This window comes from Danio rerio, chromosome 19, assembly GCF_049306965.1.
Source record: "Danio rerio strain Tuebingen ecotype United States chromosome 19, GRCz12tu, whole genome shotgun sequence".
Taxonomy (NCBI): domain Eukaryota; kingdom Metazoa; phylum Chordata; class Actinopteri; order Cypriniformes; family Danionidae; genus Danio; species Danio rerio.
Genome location: NC_133194.1, coordinates 33,888,275 through 33,910,352, shown reverse-complemented (window position 1 = coordinate 33,910,352; position 22,078 = coordinate 33,888,275). Strand labels below are relative to the sequence as shown.

General features: G+C 34.1%; 1 protein-coding gene and 1 long non-coding RNA gene across 2 annotated transcripts in view; one reads left to right on the top strand and one right to left on the bottom strand.

Moving 5' to 3' along the window:
- necab1 (N-terminal EF-hand calcium binding protein 1) overlaps window positions 1-15,858 on the top strand; it is a 79,160-nt gene extending 63,302 nt beyond the window's left edge. The window contains 6 exon segments of the mRNA NM_001017848.1: window positions 1,100-1,176; window positions 4,279-4,332; window positions 10,046-10,158; window positions 13,790-13,867; window positions 13,951-14,042; window positions 15,471-15,858. Of these exon segments, the coding sequence (NP_001017848.1) occupies window positions 1,100-1,176; window positions 4,279-4,332; window positions 10,046-10,158; window positions 13,790-13,867; window positions 13,951-14,042; window positions 15,471-15,499 (443 nt within the window). The 3' untranslated portion in view covers window positions 15,500-15,858.
- Window positions 1-18,170, bottom strand: part of LOC141379132 (uncharacterized) — a 50,262-nt gene extending 32,092 nt beyond the window's left edge. The window contains exons 1-3 of the long non-coding RNA XR_012395133.1: window positions 18,106-18,170; window positions 17,879-18,001; window positions 2,114-2,215 (exon numbers count right to left, since the gene is read on the bottom strand). This is a non-coding gene — a long non-coding RNA (uncharacterized lncRNA). The remainder of the gene's footprint in view (window positions 1-2,113; window positions 2,216-17,878; window positions 18,002-18,105) is intronic.
- Between the last annotated feature and the right edge of the window lie 3,908 nt (window positions 18,171-22,078).

The window sequence follows — 22,078 nt, the reverse complement described above, 5'->3', positions numbered from 1 at the left end:
CTAAATTTGTCTGTAGTGTATGTCCTGGTCCTCCGGGTTGGGGGTTGAGCATTGGGGTAACGACCCACCTTGTAAAAATTTTATGTTACAGAACACCAACATGGTACAGCAAAATATCAATTTCAATATAAAAGGCCCTGAGACTAAGTAAGTAAGTAAAAGATTATAAAAGCTGAAAATGGAAGTTTAGTCTATTAGATATGTAAGTTATCTATACTTAAACATTTAAGTTAATTCAATGAAGAGACCACATTTGGTCAACTCAATTGCGTTGTTGATTTCCTATTACTTAAACGAACTGAGGAACTTTACTCAAATTATTTGAGTAGTCTCAACTTATTAGGGTTTACAGTGTGGGGAGTCCAGAGAAAGATGGTTCCAGAAACTATGTAAAAAAAACTCAAAAAAAGCTGTGTAATACCATGGTAAAAACATGATAACTGTCCTGTCATTTGTTTTTTTAAAACACTATTGGTCTGATGGGTCAGTCAATATCAAGGAGATATATTATTCACAACAAGCCGACCGGCTTCTCTCATGCAAATGTTTGAGAAGGATGATATATTTTCCACAACAAGCCGACCGGCTTCTCTCATGGACATGTGTGAGACGGATGTTGATTATTGGCAGAAATTTACACAGCGACCTCTGGTGGATTTATGAGAAATGACACACATGAAAAAACATGCCCCAGTAACGTATTTGAAGTCATCAAAAACGTACTCGGTGTCTCTTAGGAAAACAAATACTGAAAGCACACATAGCCCAGGGTACATACTTCTTGGCTCTCAAAAATGTAGCCCTAGGCACATACTATGGAAGTCTGGTCACATTTTTCAAAACATCTTTAGTTTTTTTTCAACAGTAGAAAGAAACTCATAAACGTTTAAACAAGTAAAAGCTGAGTAAATGATCACAGAATTCTCTTTTTTTTTTTTTTTTTTTAGGTGAAATATCCCTTTAAGAACTGCCTTAATTATCCCTGGCTTTAATTCAACAGGGCGCTTGCTCAATTTCTCCAAAGATTTGAACAATATTCTGTTGCTATATGCAATATGAAAGTGAAAAAAAGGTGAGAGAACTGTTTTTCTTTCTGCAGGTCTGTATGAAGAAGACAACCAGTGGATAACACAGGTCAACAGGCTGCAAAAGCTGATCGACCGTCTTGAGAAAAAGGCAACAGGCTACACACATGATTTCTGTCTTATTAATGACCTTGTTATGTCTGTCATCACTCTTTCTCCATACAATCAAATTGGACCAAAACTGTCAAGATGTCCTGGTGATTAAAAAAAAATCTGACCCTTACTTTTTGCAAATAACACTTGTTAGTAAACATTGGCCATGCAGTGCAGCCAGCACAAAAACTATATATAATCTAAATGCAGTGCTCAGCATATATACAAGTACACCCCTCACAAATCCCTCATTTAACCTAATATTTTCTATAGGATGCTTTATAATATAATATTTGTGCATAGTCAGTATAAAAGCCATGTCTAGAGCTAATCTAACAAAATAACTTGCATTAAAGGTCCAAAAGTTAGTAGCTGTTTAATAAATCGATTTTGTTCAAAAGAACCAAAATATGAGTGACGCGGTGGCCCAGTAGGTAGTGCTGTTGCCTCACAGCAAGAAGGTCGCTGGTTCTAGCCTTGGCTGGGTCAGTTGGCATTTCTGTGTGGAGTTTGCATATTCTCCTGCGTTGACATGGGTTTCCTTCGGGTGCTCCAGTTTCCCCCACAAGTCCAAAGACATGCGGAACAGTTGAACTGGGTAAGCTAAAAAATGTAGTGTATGTGTGTTAATGAAAGTGTATGGGTGTTTCCCAGTGATAGGTTGCAGCTGTAAGGGCATCCGCTGATGTGATGGATAAGTTGGTGGTTCATTCCGCTGTGGCAACTCCAGATTAATAAAGAGATTAAGCCAAAAAAAAAAAAAAGAATGAACGATCCAAAATATATTACCTTTATTCACTGAGAAATGAATAAAAATATTCATTTTGGAAATGGGGTGCACTCATTTATGCTGAGCACTTGTACATGCATAATACACACATAACATAAAATATAGTTATTTACATTCTTTAGGAGTAAAATGTAGTAGGAAATACCTTTGCATCAGTAAACCGAGTATGAACCTCCAGACACCATCCACAGTAAGAGCGACGTTTAGATGTTGATACTGTATGTGCTGCACTCCTTCCTCTCACTGACTAAATAAACACAGAATGACAGCAGTTAAAAACATCTGATCACCACAGTATAAGATTTACACAAGCTGTGCAATTGAATAGCATCATGTCAACAGATGAAGTCATTCAAATTACACTTATGAGAGTTTAATTGTATATTAATATGCAGGCAGTGGAGTAAAGTAACAAATGACTAATGCTCAAATTACTGTAATTGAGTAGTTTTTCTCAGGAATTGTAATTTACCAAGTAGTTTTTATAAATGTGTACATTTACTTTCTCTTGAGTACATATTTCGTGCTGTATTGGTACTTTTACTCCACTACTTTCCTTCAACCTGCAGTCACTACTTTATTTTGTCTTGTCTATGCGAATTAAAAAATGAGTCCTGTGATTCCTGTCTAATCAAATAGAAGGTAACATAGAAGGTAAATCACATCATAATGAGCAACCTCAAGACATGGGCAACTTATTATGGCAGAAAACAGTTTGGAAGAATTAAAAGAACCCAAGTAGATGTCCAAAATCGTCACACATATTCACCTAGAAACTGTTTAGATGCATGTCACTGATGAGAAGATGACGGATGTTTACTGTATGATGACCAAAATGGCCTTAAACACCCAGCAGACACAAGACATCAACATGACATTGGTTTAAGATGATGGCTCGACGTTGGATTTTGGTCACTTTACACCACAAACTAAAATCAAGCAAATATCACTGGCATTTCATGTCGTTATTGGGAATCAAAATAACATTGTCCTTAGACACTGGCTAGACGTTGAGTTTTGGTTACCTGACATCACAACCTAAATCTAACCTAATATTAAATCTTATGACGTTGTATGCCTGATGGCCAATAACTAAATACACTACTGAATGTTACGTTTACACACACATCCACAAATTACATGTACTGTAAATGCATTAGCTTTTCACTGTTTAATACTCACTACTCTTATGTCCTCTTGATCCCTTTCTTTGCATGAAAAACTGAACATTCACTATCAATTATTATGCAGAATAAAAAAAAATAAAATATTCAGATGCATCATACTTATAACAATTAGATTTTTTATTCTTTAATAATAGAATAATACATTTTTATAAATACAATAATGAGAAAATTATGGTAATAAATTAAGTAACAATTTACACCATTTACTGCTGACTTATTATCTGCCTATTATAAAGAAAGTAACTGTTTATTAGCACTTATAAAGTATGACTTTATTTAATGTCTCTAATCCTCAATATCTAAACCCAACTACTACCCGAGTAACTATTAATAAGCAGGTAATTGGTAGTTTATTGAGATAAAAACTTAGTAAATGATCTCAGTGGTTGCTAATAGCGTGCATTTACATTAAAATAACAAAAATATTTACATGTACATTAAAATAAAAAGGTGACGAAAAGTATTACGCTGCATTGGTTTTGATGAGAATATTTTATTGATCTATTTTTGCATTCCAGTAATGAACTTTTAGAGAAAAATGTAGTTGGTTGTCGTGCAAAATAAAATGAATAATAATAATAATAATAAATACAAATAAATTAATAAACAATACAGCTTTTTATTCTTTAAACATTTCTAACATATGACCCTTGACCCTAGAAACAAAATTGCATGGGTATATTTGTGTGAATATAGACAAAACAATTATATGGGTAAAAATTAAACATTTATTTTATTTTAAAAAATCATTAGAATATAAAGTAAAGATCATGTTCTGTGAAGCCATTCTGTACATATCCTGCCATAAATATAACAAAACTTATTTTTCAATTAATATTATTTATTGCTAATATATTAATTTACCTTTTATGGGTGTTTTCTTGGTATTTGGATTTTTTAAACTCTCAGATTGCAGATATTCAAATAGTTATATATATTATTTATAGCCAAATATTGTCCAGTCCTAACAAACCATATAATACATCAATGTAAAGCTTAACTATTCAGATAATGTACCCATATTATTGGTTTTTCTGGTCCAAGGTCACATCTTTTAATTTAGGGTAAAATGTCATCCTAAAATTTGTCCTGAGATGAAACTGAGACTGTATTTCATTCTCAGGAGCTGCGTTTGGAGCCGGTGGAGGAAGAGGTGTTGGAAAGCTCCACCAAATCAGTAAGTCATTTATGTTCTCCCTGTCGATCACCGTATTCTCAGAAACCACAGTCGCCTGTCGTCTAGGAAACTGCGAGATCAAAAAAATACTTCCAAGTTATTCTTTTTCATTTCCTTTTTCCCCTTCGTCTATCACTCTTCACCTCTCCTTTGGCTCTGCCATCATTTCTGCACAACACTTTCTGAAAGCTTTTCTCTCAGGCACACAAGATGTTGTCGATGGACTTTAAATAGGCGGCTTGCGTGTCTGTGATTCTGTGCTTGTGAATAGAGACCCCTGCAGAGACCGGCTATAAACACAGTAATGCATGAGTGCTGATACAGACACAATACCACATGCTGAAGCAGAAAATGACACACAAATGAGCAGTTCCTTTTTTCAAATAACACTCCCACACAAAAAAATAAAAACATTCTCTGCAGAAACAAACCAGTGATCATTCATTCATCATAGATTTTGTTTTTGGATTTATAATGAGCAATATTTCAAGTTTTTTGCATTCACATTCTCTCGTTTATCTTAATGAGGAGTCGTTTATCTCCGCATGGTCTACGAAGCTCTATTTCAGGGCTCAAGTTAAATTGTGTCTCATCAGTTTGTCATTTGTCTTTTATCCAAACAGACTGTGACATTCACTGTATGTGTGGAATAACAATTTCTGCATGGCTAATGAATCTGAATCATTTCATCGGCTTCGTTTATCATTCAGGTCTCACTTCAGTTGTTTTTGTTTATGTAAATATGATGGATTGTGTTCAAAGAGTTCCTTCATTTGTACTAGGGTAGTAAAGGACACTCTTTGTACTAGACATTACATTCTTTTTTCAGCAGGAAAATATGGGAACGTTATGTAATAGGACAAAAAATTGCACACAAATACTTTGAAACTATGGCAAACTGTTTCCTTAAAAACTTAGTGTGGTGCTCATAGGTATTAATTATGTTCTGGTGCTTATTTATTAGAAACATGTTGATATTTATCACGATCATTAGTACTATTTATCACTGTCATGTGAGGACACTGGATGACAAATTTGAGGATACAAATGCAGGTTAATTTAGGAGAATCGTTTTACAGTCAACAATGTAAACAAAAGAACAAAGCAAGGGTCAAACACAGCAAGGCAAGACGCATCGTAACGCTCACAATACAGATAAACAAGACTCAGCAATGATGTGTGTGTGTGTGAGTTGTGTTTATAGTCCATCTGGGGTGCTTTTCCCAAACAACAACATAACTCGCGGCTGAAATTTCATAGTGCGATGCATCGTTTGGGAAAGAAACAATGTAGTGAGGAGTGTTTGCCAAAACCGTAGTTGCTTTGCCGCAGATCTATTGTTTGAACCACGTTATAGTTATAACGCAAAACGTCCATAATGGTGCTCTAAATGGGCTGGAGTAACTAAATTAATTTAAAGCATTTACGTATTTTTGTTTTTTTACAAGCTTTGGAGACGTAATGTAAATCCCACTTTTAAATAATAGGTCACCTAGAGCTTTCATCATGAGCCATGCCTGTGTTCAAAGTGGCATAAATGTTTTCAAAGTGCACTACAAACAGAGTGCAACTGTCAATATGAAGATCGCTAAAACTGAACTGTAAAAATACTTTGAAAGCAATTTACACCTAAGAAAGATGATGAATGTTTTTTGTTTTTTATTATCATTTTATATGTAGGGCCAGACGGAATCTGCGGACGCTTTTTGCTATTTCTGCGGAGAATTTTGGTAAAAATCTGCAGATTTCTGCGGAATTATTTTAAGAATATCCAGCGAAGTATCATAACTTACACTTTAATATATTAAATAAAAAGTAATAAATTACTGAATAAAAACCGAATAAATTCCGATTTACACATTTACTCAAGTAATTTATAATGGGCTAAAAAACTGCAGAAATCTGCGGAATCCTGCGGAAAATCTGCGGAATTCTGTGCGCACAGATTCCGTGTGGGCCTAGTTATATGTTAGAATATTCTAAAGGAATAGGGCAAAGGGGGGATAAGTGTGAATAGAACACAGCCAGGTATTATGCTTCTAACTACAGCTCTAGAGGTGTAGTTGTAAGCGTACAAGTTTGTGATGCAGTATGCGCATATTCGTTGGAACGACGGATTTGGGAAATGCCAAATCAATGAACTAACAATGGTTTTTGCAATTATGGGGGATCTGAGCCAGGTGTGTGAGTGAAGTGCTTGATGGGATTTGTAGTTCATTAAAGTGGCAGATTTGTAGTTTTTCAGCAATCTGCACAGGCTGGATCGCTGGTGACCATGACAATCACGAGTACCTTAAAAAGCTTTCTAGTAAAATAAAAAGCCTTACTAATAACATTTTTAAAAGTGCTGGTATCTAATACATTTGTACTATTATCTATTACTGGCATTTAATGTATATGTATCAGTTTTTATTTAATATATGCAATTTTCTAGTTTACTAGTATACAAGTATGTAAAAAATAAGAACTAGTGTTTTAAAGATTAAGTAGTAAGTATTAATATGTGCTACTTAAAAAAATACTAGATATCTGCTGGTACAGAGTTTCTCAACCATGTTCCTGCATGGAGGATCACCAGATCTGCACATTTTCCATTTCTCCTTAACCAAACACACCTGATTCAGATCATCGGCTTATTAGCAGAGGCTGAAAGACCTGTAATGGGTGTGACAGACAAAGGAGGCATCCAAAACACGCAGTATTGGTGGTCCTCCAGGAACATGGTTGAAAAACACTGTGCTAATATGTAAAAAATATGTACAGTTGAAGTCAGAATTATTAGCCCCCCTGAATTATTCACCCCCCGTTTATTTTTTCCCCAATTTCTGTTCACCAGAGAGATTTTTTCAACACATTTCTAAACATAATAGTTTTAATAACTCGTCTCTAATAGCTTATTTATTTTATTTTTGCCATGATGACAGTATAAGATTTGACAAGATATTTTTTAAGACACTTCTATACAGCTTAAAGTGACATTTAAAGGCTTAACTAGGTTAATTAGGTTAAAGGCAGATTAGGGTAATTAGGCAAGTTATTGTATAACGATGGTTTGTTCTGTAGACTATTGAAAAAAAAAATGCTTAAAGGGGCTACTAATTTTGTCCTTAAAATGGGTTTAAAAAAAATTACAAACTGCTTTAATTCTAGCCGAAATAAAACAAATCAGACTTTATTCAGAAGAAAAAATATTATCAGACATGCTGTGAAAAATTCCTTGCTCTGTTGAACATCATTTGGGAAATATTTTTAAAAATCTAAAAAATAAATAAATAAAAGGGGGGCTAATAATTCTGACTTGCACTGTGCATGACAGATCGCCATGGACGTCAATGTTTATTTTTCACTTAAGAGAGTAGAGTAATTACAAATCACTCCTGAGATATCTAGATCAGGGTTGCCCAAACTCGGCCCTGCAGATTTTAGCTCCAACTTGCCTCTACCCACCTGCACGGATGTTTCTAGAAAGCTTAGTAAGGGCTTGACTAGCTAGCTCAGGTGTGTCTGATTGAGGTTTGCAGGACACCAGCATGCCAGGACCAAATTTGGACACCCCTGATCTAGATACTAGTACAGAATGTTAAGAGTATGCACAAGTATATGTACTACTTTCTAAAGAATAAGTATCCAATAAATAAGTATTACTGTCCAATAATTACTCTTGTGATGAAACGGTGCTAATATCTAATAAAAAGGACTAGAAGCCATTGAAAAATTCCAGTTAAATGTTTAAATGGCTCATCATATTAAAGCAAAATGCAGTTTTGTTTATTTGTGTGTATTTGATATTGTAGTGAAGGATGGGAGATGGCAGTAGCACAGGATTAGTAAAGAGGTCAACATTTCCCACAGGGTTAGATCTTGCACTGCCTTCAGCTCTCATTTACCTGTCAACTTTTGTATTTTTAAAAAGCAGCTATTATGACGCATGTATTCATGACTTTACCTGACACTTAAGTCCTGAAGGGTTTCTTTTTTTATTCTGATCTGAGTCACAGAAGCATGACTTGAAGTTTTAGGCTTTCGTTCTTTTTAATATTGACCTCATCAACCCAACTATCCTAACCTGACTAAAAATATTCCTGAATCTCGTCATATTTTGTATGAACAGAAAACATAGGTTGATCCATGAAGTTAATGGAACACAGTTTATCAACAAAAATGAAGAAAATAGAATATTATTCCTGTTATTCTCTGAAGCTGCCAAATGAATTTCTCAGCTGCATTTTTGCGCAGAATTCATATAATAAATGTAAGTGCCAGAAATGGCAAAAGTACACACATCCTTTACTCAAGTAAAAGTACAGATATGTTTAAAACAACTCTGGTAAAAGTTGAAGTACAGATTTCACTTTTGTACTCAAGTAAAGTACGACCTGAGTGAAGTACGACCTGAAATTTGAAGCATTCATTATTACATGTTTTAATTTCACTAGGTAGGTAAATATCCATTTCCCCCCATGTATCATTATCCTGACGCAAACTCATTATATTTTTATTCATGAATTGCTAGTTACTTTTGTTGTTATAAAGCATTTGTAAAAAATTAATGAAGATTAATATTCCTATATGTAAAATCAAATAGTCACAAAAAAACTGCAAAAATTGTAATAGGAAATATGAACTCATTGGAAATAAAGTCAATAAATCTCAATACATAAAGTTTTTATAAAGTATTTGGCTGTTATTAGTACTAAATGTAAGAATCTTTACAAAAAAAAAAAAAAAACTACTTTTTTCCCCACAGTATTAGATTGAAGAAGCAGAGAATCCTGTGTTACATGATTGGAGGTGGACAAGAGACTCTTAACCTTCAGCATTTACATGGCATGTTTTTTAACTGGAATGTGTCTCTTTTGTTTACCTGTGATCTGATCGAGCAAAATGTGTCTTATTAATACCATGTAAACAGGGCAGCATCAGTCATGTAAAATTCGCTGTCTGCCTGTCTTATCTGCATAGTCATCTCGGCTTTCTCATGGTAATCTTCATAAACTAGCCTAAGGCGCGTGATAGCCTTGGTTGAAAAAGGCGCACACTGCAGCGTGCAGGTGCAATGACAAAAATAGAATGGCTGCATCACAAACTCAAATTGTGCAATGACAAGAAATAATATAGATCGAGCCAACAAACACATGAAAACAAAAGTAACAACTCTGATTTAAAAATGTACAAAGAAAGTACAAATATTTGTGAAAAAAAGTAAGGAGTAAAAGTAAAAAGCTGTCAAAAAAATAAATACTGGAGTAAAGTACTGATACCAGAACACTAACAAAGTATTTGCAGTTCATTACTTCCGATCTTTGGTGAGCACACAAAACTCCATCGTTTACAGTAGTGACTAATCTAAACGACACTGATTGGCTACTGCATTGATAAACTCACCAGTAATGGCAATGATTGGTTATGTTTTAGTGTGGACAACTGCGGTATCATCTTTTAACTAGACTAAATTATTTAAAGGGTCTATCACTTTCTTGTTTTAGGCACTGAAACCAAACTGTTTTTTGTATAATCTATTTTACATCTTTATACTCTCTTTTACATTATGTGCCAGTAGCTGTTTTAAGTCCACTGCTTGTTTGTTTTTTCTCTGTAAAGCACTTTGTGCGGCCTTATGGCAGTTGGAAACATGCTATATAAATAAATCGAACTTGAACTTGTAATTTTAATTGTTCTCTTCTCTTCTCTTCTCTTCTGCATCGTCCTCCAGCACATCCTAATAGTTCAGAGGCAGCTGTCGGTTCTGGAGGAGGAGGTGGAGGAGTTTCGTCTGGCTCTGCGGCAGTACATTGAGTGCTCAAGCGCTCAGACCGGCTGCCTCCAGTGAGTTCACAACACTGCACTTCTGAGTCAGTTGAGGCCTGTTCTATATATCTGGATAATCACCCCTATGTCTGATTCACAGCCACATGTTTGAATATGTTGACTAAGATGTTGTGGTTGACTTGGATGTTATGATGTTTGTGGCAGGGTCACAATATAACAGGGAGCTAGAGAGCACCACAAATTCAAGATAAGATGGGAAATACAGTGCATCCGGAAAGTATTCATAGCGCTTCACATTTTCCACATTTTTTTTGTTACAGCCTTAATCCAAAATGGATTAAATTCATTTATTTCCTCAATATTCTACACACAACACCCCATAATGACAATGTGAAAAAAGATTTTTCTGAAATCGCTGCAAATTTATTAAAAATAAAAAAGCTGAAAAATCCCATAAGTATTCACAGCCTTTGCTAGGAAGCTCTAAATTGAGCTCAAGTACATTCAGTTTCCACATTCTTGAGATGTTTCAGCAGCTTAATTGGAGTTCACCTGTGGTAAATTCAGTTGATTGGACATGATTTAAAAAGGCATACACCTGTCGATATTAGGTCCCAGGGTTGACAGTGCATGTCAAAGCACAAACCAGGCATGAAGACAAAGGAATTGTCTGTAGACCTCTGAGACAAGACTGTCTCGAGGCTCAAGGCTAGGGAAGGTAACAGAAAAATTTCTGCTGCTCTGAAAGTTCAAATGAGCACAGTGGCCTCCTTCATCCGTAAGTGGAAGATGTTTGGAGTGACGAGGACTCTTCCTAGAGCTGGCTTCCTCTAAGCTGAGTGATCAGTGGAGAAGGGCCTTAGTCTGGGAGGTGATCAATAACCCGATGCTCCACCAATCCACCAATCAGGCCTTTATGGCAGAGTGGCCAGACGGAAGCCACTCCTTAGTAAAGGACGCATAGCAGCCCACCTGGAATTTGCTAAAAGGCATCTGAAATAAAATTCTCTGGTCTGATGAGGCTGAAATTGAACTCTTTAGAGTGAATGCCAGACGTTACGTTTGGAGAATACCAGGCACTGCTTATCACCAGGCTTAATACCATTAATACCAGGGGATGTTTTTAGCAGCAGGAACTGGAAGACTAGTCAGGATAGAGGAAAAGATGAATGCAGCAATGTACAGAGACATCCTGAATGAAAACCTGCTTCAAAGTGCTCTTGACCTAAGACTGGTGCGACGGTTCATCTTCCAGCAGGACAATGACCCAAAGCACACCGCCAAAATATCAATGGAGTGGCAACAACTCAGTGAATGTCCTTGAGTGGCCCAGCCAGAGCCCAGACCTAAATCCACTTGAACATCTCTAGAGAGATCTGAAAATGGCTGTACACCATCGCTTCCCAACCAACCTGATAGAGGTTGAGAGGTACTGCAAAAAGGAATGGGCAAAAATTCCCAAAGACAGGTGTGCCAAGCTTGTGGCATCGTATTGAAAAAGACTTGAGGCTGTAACTGCTGCCAAAGGTGCATCAACAAAGTACTGAGTAAAGGCTGTGAATACTTATGCACATGTGATTTTTCAGGTTTTTTTTATTTTTTCTATATTTGTAACAATTTCAAATTAGTCCATATTATGCTGCGGTCACACTAAAGTTTGTGTGCGCGAAATTCTGTAGTACAGCTCTGCGAAAAGGGGCGGGATTAAACAAGATAATGAGACATTTAAAAAAGCAAGCGTTTGGTCAATGTTTTAAATTTCCGTCCAGAGAGGTCATGTTTTGATCTTCGATTGGTCTCACGCAATCATGTGATGCGATTTCACAGGTCAAAGTTCACCAAGCTTGAACTTTCCAACGCAGCGTACTGCGAAACTTGTCGCACGAGCATGTGTTTCCGATCTGATGCAATCATGAACGTATGAATAGAAGTCTAGGGGAGAAAAGTCCAGTGTGACCCCAGCTTTACTCCCAGATTGAAATGACAGCATTTTTAGAGAGCACATTTCTGGGAAAAATGCTTTATTTCTAGCAATTGCAAGTTACACGTTTCTTTTCAAATCTTACTCTACTTTCTATTTCTATATATTTTTTGCAATTCTACTTATTTTTTAAAATACAGAATTTCTCACACAATATAGCTTAAAGGGTAGTAAATTGAAGTTACAAATTTTTCACGAACATGCACGCGCACACACATATTAGTATAAAAAGCTTCCCTTAGAAAGTAGAAAATAAGAGGATGAAAATTTATTCTAGGCACACTGTTTGCAGGGCTTGTGGAAAAACCTTTTTTTTTTTGCCCGATGAAAACAAACCTACAATTATTATCATGAAACTCCAATTAAACGTTGAAGTATAAAGAAGAAAAAAGTCCTGCTCACGCGGCAAAGCTCGTGTAACGTCTGCAAACTTGACAGTGGTGCGTGAATGAATTGCGTCAAGCTGTGATCATGTGGCCGTGCGTTTACAAGCCCTCAGTCCAGCCTTGACTTTTAGCAGAGACATACCAAAAATGTCAGTGATCACATTAGACAGCAGGAGATTTCTCTTCAACACTGGCCTATAAAGGTGAACCCTTTGTCTGGTTCAACATACTATTGGATTTTTACTACAGGATAATAAGCTTAGGGAGTTTGTTTTAAATTATTTAACAATTTATTCACTTTAAGATTGAAGTGTCTGCTCAAAAGTGTCAGATAGATTGTGAGCTCAAAAACACTGTCCAAACAAAATATCTGATGACTTTTTTTTTTTGAATGGGGAAATTGTTTATAAAAATATATAATTCTGTCATTATTTTCATTATTCTGTCATCACCCTCGGGTCATTCACACCTACTTTTTTTGCACAGCAGAAGGGGCATAGAAATACATGGAAGCCTGATTCTGCCACTAAATTAAAAATAAAGGTTATTGTGACTTTTTAATCTCGAAGTTGCATGATACAAACGTGGAATTCTGACTTTATAACTCAGAATTGCAACTTTTTATGTAATTTGCTATTTCTATTTATATTATATTATACTATTTATATAAATATTTATTTTTATATAGACATATAAGGAATATTTTGGTTAAATAGTAAGGTAATAACTTTAATAACCTAAATGGTTACACTTTACTATAAGATTGTATTAGTCTATGTTAGTTAATGCTTTTACTAACATGAACAAACAATGAACAATACATTCATTACAGCATTTGTCCATGTTGTAGTTGTTCATTGTTGGTTCATGTTAACTCGTGGTGCCATAACTAATGTTAACGAGCATGAATTTGCATTTAATAAGACAATTTGTTGTTAAGAATCAAATGAGCTGATTCAGTTTTACACAAATTATTAAAACACAAATACACAAATTATTATATTTTGTATCACATTCGCGCACACTTACATAGAAATGAAGTTGTATGCTTGTTAGGGTTTAGTGTAAGCTGAAATGTACTTAGTCAGTTAAAAATCTGTTAATCTAGTCAGTTAAAAATCTGTTGAAGGAGCAGTATCAGCAGATATTAAGCAGACAGTCTACTAATACTCAAATGGACCATCAAAATAAAGTGTTACCCAAACAACTTGTGGTTGAGTTGAGTTTAGGAAATATTTTCAAACCCCTCATACACAGAATTAATTTGAAACTGACAGTAATACTCCAGTGTTTTTTTTTTGTTTTGTTTTGTTTTCGGCAGTGTTGCAGTACAGCGACTCTCCAATGAATCTCGCTTCATTCTCTATGAGTTCTGGGAGCACAGCAACGTGTGGAAGAAGTGCGTCTCTGCTTTGTTAATTGCAGAAATTTAACTATTTTAATGTCACTGCCTAAAAAAGTGTACTTGTGTTGTATTTCTAGTCACCTGCAGACTAACTACAGCAAAACCTTCCAGAGGGGAAATGTGGATTTCCTCGAGACGCCAGAGATCATGACGACTATGCTGGTGCCAGGTGAACTTTAGTATAAATACCCAGAATGTAATGTAATATAATATAATATAATATAATATAATATAATATAATATAATATAATATAATATAATATAATATAATATAATATCCCAGGAGATCATATATTATATGACTGATCAGTATTAATTTTTTTAGCCCAATAATTAGTTTAATTATATTATATTGTTCTAAAGTGTGTTGTTTTCTAACTAATGACATTCTCCTTTTTGATAGTTATTTAATTTTTATTTATCCTAAATAGTTAATAATTAATGATAACTCTTTGTAATTATAAATAATACATTAATAACATTAATAAAACTAATCTTAATATTATAAAAAATACATTAAAATATATTTATAAAAATAATTTTAATAATATTCAATTAATGATTAAAAATAATAAATAATTAAAAATGCAAATGTGTTTTGTTGGGGACTTATGATATCATTAATGATATTATCTGTACAATTAATAATTAATAATGATATATTGTGATTGATCAATATTAACATTTTTGTAGCCCTATGATTATGTTATATTATATTTGTCGAAAGTGTGTTGTTTTTACACAACTAATGACATTCTCCTCGTTGTTATTTATATAATTATTATTCATCCTAAATAATTAATATAATGCTTAATTGTCCGTAATGTATGAGTTGGGCCGGAAGGGCATCCGCTGCGTAAAAACATGCTGGATAAGTTGGCGGTTCATTCCTCTGTGGTGACCCCACATTAATAAAGGGACCAAGCCGACAAGAAAATGAATGAATGAATGATGTTTTGAGTTGTTGACAACTAAACTTATGATATCATTACTTATATTATTTGTACAATTATTTATTAATAATGATTTATTTAACAATAATATCATGAACCAGTATTATTTTTTGTAGCCCAATGATTATGCTACTTATTTTATATTATATTATTCTAAAATGTTGTGTTTTCAAACAACTAATGACATTCTCCTTGTTGTTATTTATATAATGAATTATTATTCATCTTAAATAATTAATGATAACTCTTTGTAATTATAAATAATGCATTAAAAACATATTAATAGAAATAATATATTAATAAATAAGAGAAAAAAATGTAAGTGTGTTTTGTGTTGACTTATGACAGCTAAACTTGTGACAAACTTATGATATCATTAATAATATTATTTGTACAATTGATTATTTATTAATAATGATTTAATTATTGATAATATAATATAATATAATATAATATAATATAATATAATATAATATAATATAATATAATAGTCTAAAGTGTCTTGCATTGGATAAAAATATGTGACATCCTGCATGATATTCTGACTATAACTGACTTATTATTCAGTAATGATAAAGATTATTCATTGCTTTATACTCAATGATATATTTTTTAAATAATATAAAATTCTTGTATTTCTCCAGCATCATGGTGGGTCCTCAACAATAACTAGAGTGTGTGTGTGTGTGTGTGTGTTGACTGGCACTGGAGCAAAGCAGACAGTAAGAGGAGCACAGGACAGAAGACCACCATCAGGAAGAGCTTTCGTCTTCATATAGTGACTAGATCTAGAGTATCATGTCGTGACATTCTTAGCTCTGTACGAGTAGTAGAAACTGTAGAGGTTATCAAATAAAGCAATGAGATTCTGATGCATCATAAGAGCTGTTGATCAGTGCCGTCTGGTCTGTTTGTTGGTAGCTCAGGTCTGTGTCTCATCATCCTGACAACAGCTTCTTTCAAAGATCCTACAGTTCTGTTGTTGTAATTCATGTCGTTCGTCAACTCTGAATAAAACTAAATTCAGTGTAACCAACCTGTTATGTTTTCTCTAAAATTATGTCAAGTGCAGTGGTAAATTAAAAGGATGTGCCAGCTTGTATATCATTGACATGAGAGACTGAGAGAGAGAGACGCACACACACAGAAATCTAATTTGTTATAAATTAAATCTAAAATGTTGATTGTTAAATATACTGTTGATTTTTTTTTTATTTCTACTACCATGTCATTTGTCTTGATATGTTCTGTGTAATGTAAACATTACAAATGCTTTGGCAATACATATGTAACATTTGAGAGAGGAGACCAATAAAAACATCAGTGATGCACTTACACACAAACAAACACACACACACACACACACACACACACACACACACACACACACACACACACACACACACACACACACACACACACACACACACACACACACATAACAATCAATCATTGTAAATATACTGATTATTATGTTGCATTGCTGATTATTATGTTATATTACACATATGTTGATTTATTCTAAAATGTTAATTGTTAAAATGTACAGCTAATTCTGATTTATTATTTTTTTCTTTTATTATTAGTTTCCTTTTATTTTTATTCATATTATTTTATTAATATTAATAATATGACTTCTCAGAGTCAGATGACTGTATGTGTGTGTGTGTGTGTGTTAAATTATTCTCACTTATATAGAAATGTGAAATATTGAACATGAGGACAACGCTTATAAATTGGCTAGAACATGTTTTATCAAATGTTAACAAGTTTCACTTGTTTGTCTGTGAGTTGGGTTTAAGGGTGGGGTTAGAACTATAGACACGTTCTACAGATGATACAATATGATACTGATACTATAGTCCAGGGGTGGCCAACCCTGCTCCAGGAGAGCCACCTTCCTGCAGATTTCAGTTGCAACCTATATCAAACACACCTGCCTGTAATTATCACGTGGTGTTCCGGTCCTAATTAATTGGTTCAGGTGTGTTTGGTATGGGTAGCAACTGAAATCTGCAGGAAGGTGGCTCTCCAGGAACAGGGTTGGCCACCCCTGCTAAAGACTGTATCATAAACATGATGTAAAAACAATGGAAGTCTGTAATGTTCTCATCAAGATAGGAACATAAACGTGTTTGTGTCTGTCGTGTTTATCTTGCAAGAATCAACACTGCCATCCAGTGGATGGAGAGGCTCAGGTCATGGTTTTATGATGTCATGGTTCTAAATTACATATTAAATGTTAATCAATAACAACACAATATCACACAGGTATATTGTTGGAAATCGCTAACATTTTTCTCATTATTTTGCTTTTTGAACCTTCAGATTCATAATTGCTTGTTTATTGGCCAAATATTGTCCTTTCCTAACAAAACATACATCAATTGAATGATTATTTATAAAATTTTCATATGATGTATAAATATTTTTTAAATGGCCCTTTGTTACTTGTTTTGTGATCAGTGGACACAATTTGCATTAAAAATATATAAGCATTTATACTTCATTTCTCACTTCCACCAATAAGGATCATTTTTTAATGGTGTCATTTTAACTTCACATTAGGTCCTCTGACCAATCATGTGCTCTCAGCTATTCTAACTGTTAAATATATAAGAAAATAACTTGTCTGCATGGTTCAGTTGAAATTAGGGGGAAATATCACTTAAAGGGTTAGTTCAGTGGTCACCAATCTTTTTATCAAAGCGAACCGGTCAACACTTGACAATTTTACCGCGGACCGGGGGGTGGTGGCGGTGGTTCGAAATTTGCTAGGCAACTATCAACAGTTTTAATGACAAGCTGACAAAACAATGCTGTCACTCTGATACAAGTTTTATTTTTGGAGAAAATAACATAGCATTGCAGTGTTTGAGCTAATTAGTCGACAGAAATGTGTAACGTTATATTTTATTTAACTGTGAGCACGCACCTTCATTGCAAACAACAAACTTGCTAACTTTAGTAAAGACTTGCGTTTAACTGTCATTTGCGCCGACCTTTGCGATGCCCAGCAGTTGATCTTCTTGCACAGACAAGCTGGATTTACCTGATATGTTGACAAATGGGTTGGGGATGCCTTTCCTTGGCAGTTCGTGACTCCTTCACTGTGCTTTCGTTATGTTGCTTACTCATAGGGCGCTCAAGTGACCGAGATGTAACTGAGACTGTCCTTTTTCATAATAAAAGAGTTTTCAAAATAAAAGATCAGTCAGACTCAGGTAATAAATAAAACGGAATCAATTAATGAGTTCTAGTGCGGCCCGATAACGTTACCTATTGATCCACGGACCGGTAGTTGAGGAGCATCATGTCATTCCAATCCTCTGACACCTTTGTCTGTCTTAAATCCATGAACAAATGAGCCAAAAAATATTTATAAAATAACATTGTTCGCCATATTGTCTTCTCTTACACAACAGGTCAGGGTGTGCATTACTACAGGCAATAAAGTGTATTTGCCATTAAAGTCATCAGTAAAACACACAAGCATCTATATGTAGAATATAAAAGTGTGCATGCGCTTCGTATGATTGTACGATGATGTGATGTTCTGATCATGTTTTTGGTTGCTTTTCTGGACTTTGCATGTCTTGTGACCATTGCTGTCTATGGAGGATGAGGGAGCTCTAAGGTTCACCTGAAATACCTTAACTGGTGTTCTGAAGATAAGCAAAGTTTTCAGTGGATTAAAATGACATGAAGGAGAGTAATAAACAACACAGTTTTTACTAACATTTTTTATTTTTATTTTTTACATTTGTCTAGGTGGTTATTTGGCAAGGTTTCGCCTCATTATAAATATATAAAAGCTACATATCAGTCTCATATCAGTGTTTAAGCTGGTGATGTCCTGTTGACACGGCTGCTCATCAGGTCTGGATGACGTAAAAAACATGACCTAAAGTACATGTTAATCTTAAGGACATGGCCTGTGAGTCGCGCAACAGTGCTTTGTTTTCTAATAGGCCTATATTTTTCACAGTTTTTACTGAAGGAAAAAATGGTGTCTGAGGCTCACGGTAAGGCCCTTTACATATGCTAAACTCTTATTATTCCACTTTGTATACCAAGATTTTCTTTACAACACCTTTAAACAAGCTTTATTTGGATTTCTTGATTGATTGGTTGTCAATACAATCGTCAGATGCTCATACAACTTGTTGGAAACTCATCTAATTCGCATTTGTTTCCTATTCTTTTCTAACTTTGAAAAGATTAATTACACATTATGATGGAAACTCTGCTATAGACCAGCAAAAACAAACACAAAAAAGTTTTCTATAAAAAAGAAAACGTAAACAGTGTGGTTCTAAAGTCTTGGATAAATATTAAATTGACTAATGTTAAGCGAACTTTGAAGAAAATTATAGATATTATATATGTATTAAAATGTCACAGATACAGAATGAATGAGATAATTATTGGCCCACTAAAAATCAACATTATTTTCATTCCAATTGGAGATATTTAAACTGTAAAGATTTTTCTCCATAGAAAATTCAATTCATGTTAATGTGGAGACAAGTCAAATCACAATTATAAAGTCTATCATTTGGTACGAAGCACCAAATGAGAGACTGTGTGGATTGAAAGGCATTTAGGAGGCTATTGTGACATAGAAAAATAATACTACACACAAAACATGTACACATTTCACAACCAAGATCAAGCGAAGCATCAAAAGACAATAAATATTTTACCATTTTATTGAGAAATTATCATTTTAAAAAGACCCAAGCCATATTCCAACTTGAACTACAGACTTTGTGTGCTCAGTTTCCTATGTACAAGGACTTCACTGGCTCGTCACATTCAGAACAAGTTAAGATAGTATTGTTATCTCCGTTTGTCTTGACGAAATACAAAACTACTGTAAATGTAAGCTACAGCAACACTAGCCAGGTGAATTGTGGGATTGAGCGGGCTTTTACATTCTACACACGGGAAGAAGCACGAGACACGTGGCATAACATTTCCACTGTGTCTTGTCAGTAAAAGACCAATAAAACACTGCTTCTGCATACAAAAAAGTCAAAGGAAAATCATGCACATGTCATTTCCCATTCGACAAGAGTCATTGAGTTTAATCAGTGAGGGAAATTACAGGACTACTCCAGGTTAACATTAGTTTCACAGCATTTGTAGTGTATTGTTGATTTTCACAAAATCATGTATTTTCATCCCTTGTTTTCTTTAAATACAGCAAGAATCATGTTATAATGAGGCACTTGGAATGGAATTGTGGATATTTTTTGTTTTTTTGATAACTTTAAAAAACAATTTTGTGATGGCAATGAAGCAGTAAAATTGTACAGAAAAAAGTAGTAAGTATTTACAAGTTTGGTGCCAGGTTAATCTTTTTTTTTATTTTTATAAATGATACAAAATATTACAAAAGGGTTCTGTTTTAAATAAATGCTGATATACTTAAACTTTTTTGAGAAGCTTTCTCTCAATACTGATAATAATATGTAGCCAGTAAATTAAATTTTAAAAGATACTTGAATAAAAAAATGTAACAATGGAAAAAGGTAACCCCACAGTAGTCTTTTAAATAGATATAGAACAGATATAAACATGCCACACAGATGCATATAGAATTCCTTATAAAACTGCAATTGGAAACTTGCAAGAAATAAAAGTCAGAGAAAGCAGAAATCAGGCAAACAAAAGGCAAAATTTGAGGTAAAAAAGTTAGATTTGCAGAAAAATAAATCAGAATTTTGAGGAATAAAATATGAATTGTAAGCAAAAAATAAAACTAAGAGTTAATAAATTTGCACTTGCAGGAAATAAAATGCAATATTGTGAGGCATAAACTCGAAGTCTGACAAAAAAAAATCAGAACTGTGACATCAACGATAAAATAGATCGCCACTAAATTGCAGGAAATCAAATCAGTTTTAGCAAAAACATATAAATGCAAAAAAACTTTAATTGGAAAAAATGCAATTGCAAAAACACCCATGAATTAGCAATTGCAAAGAATATAGTTGTAACGCAAAGAGAGAGAAAAAAATCGAAATTGCAATAGATTATTGTCAGAACTGTAAAGTCAATTTAAAAATTACAAAATCTCAATAAAATAATCAGAATTCCACTATTCTACCTTTTCTCCCTTTAGAATTACTAGAAAAAGGTCAGGATTGTAGAACACAAAGAATTAAAACTGCACTGAAAAAATGATTCAAAGATGATTACTATTTTTTTTAAGTTAAGTGGTTGTAAACTTTTTTTTTGGGCTGATTTTAAACAAATTGAATTAAATTACTATATTTAACTTGTTTGTTTAAATTCAGCCCATGTAGTTTGTTTACAACAACTTTGCAGGAATAGATTTTTCAGTGTGTAATAATATTTGACAGAATTACTGTTTTACAGTATATTGATCTAGTACTGCATTTCTCATCAACATTAGTGCCATCTTTCAAAAACATCCAACAAATGCTGAACTAAGTAGTGTAGTGTAATATTTGAAATCCCATTTTCTCTTTCTATTTTGTGCCTGTAGTATTTAAAGAGTAATTTCAATGTTTATCTTAGTTCACTTCCATTATAAGTGCCCCAGTATAACATATTTAGATTCTGTAAAACAAAAAAATATGCAAAACAATCAATATTACACCACAAGCACTATCGAATTTACTGCGCCTAGAATATATTCATTTCAGAAGTCCAGTGACTGTACATGCTGTTCTTTTTTAATTCTTTTAAAGCCACAAACGAAACAAACAAAATGCATGATTATTGCTCACAGTGAGTTTGAGCAGTCAAGAACGGGTTTGCTAAATTTCAGATCCTCAAACAACAGAAAAGGTTGGCACAGGATTTTAGGAACGGTTAAATATATCTAAACATTTGAAATGACGCATCGTGCCACCGTTGGCAGGCTTTCTGAACACATAACATCTCTCAGCTCATGACAGCTGTGGCAACTAGCAGCAACACAACAGAAAAATTGCATAAAAATTGTAGTGCAATGGGCAAATTGTTCATAAAAGATCATCTCTTTTGGTCAAGTTGGTAACAAAACGCAGTACGGAAAACATGTTTGACATCCACCCTGCTAAAATGAAACAGTTTATAACTTATAACCTTTTAAAATCACAGATTCCTCCTCTCATCATCATATTGCGCATTCAAGAAACATCCGAGCTAATCAATAACTCTATTTGAAGACATTTGCAGGGACCTAAACCTCCTGGGTACTCACGCACTTGTAACAGGACTAGGCATCCATGGGTTT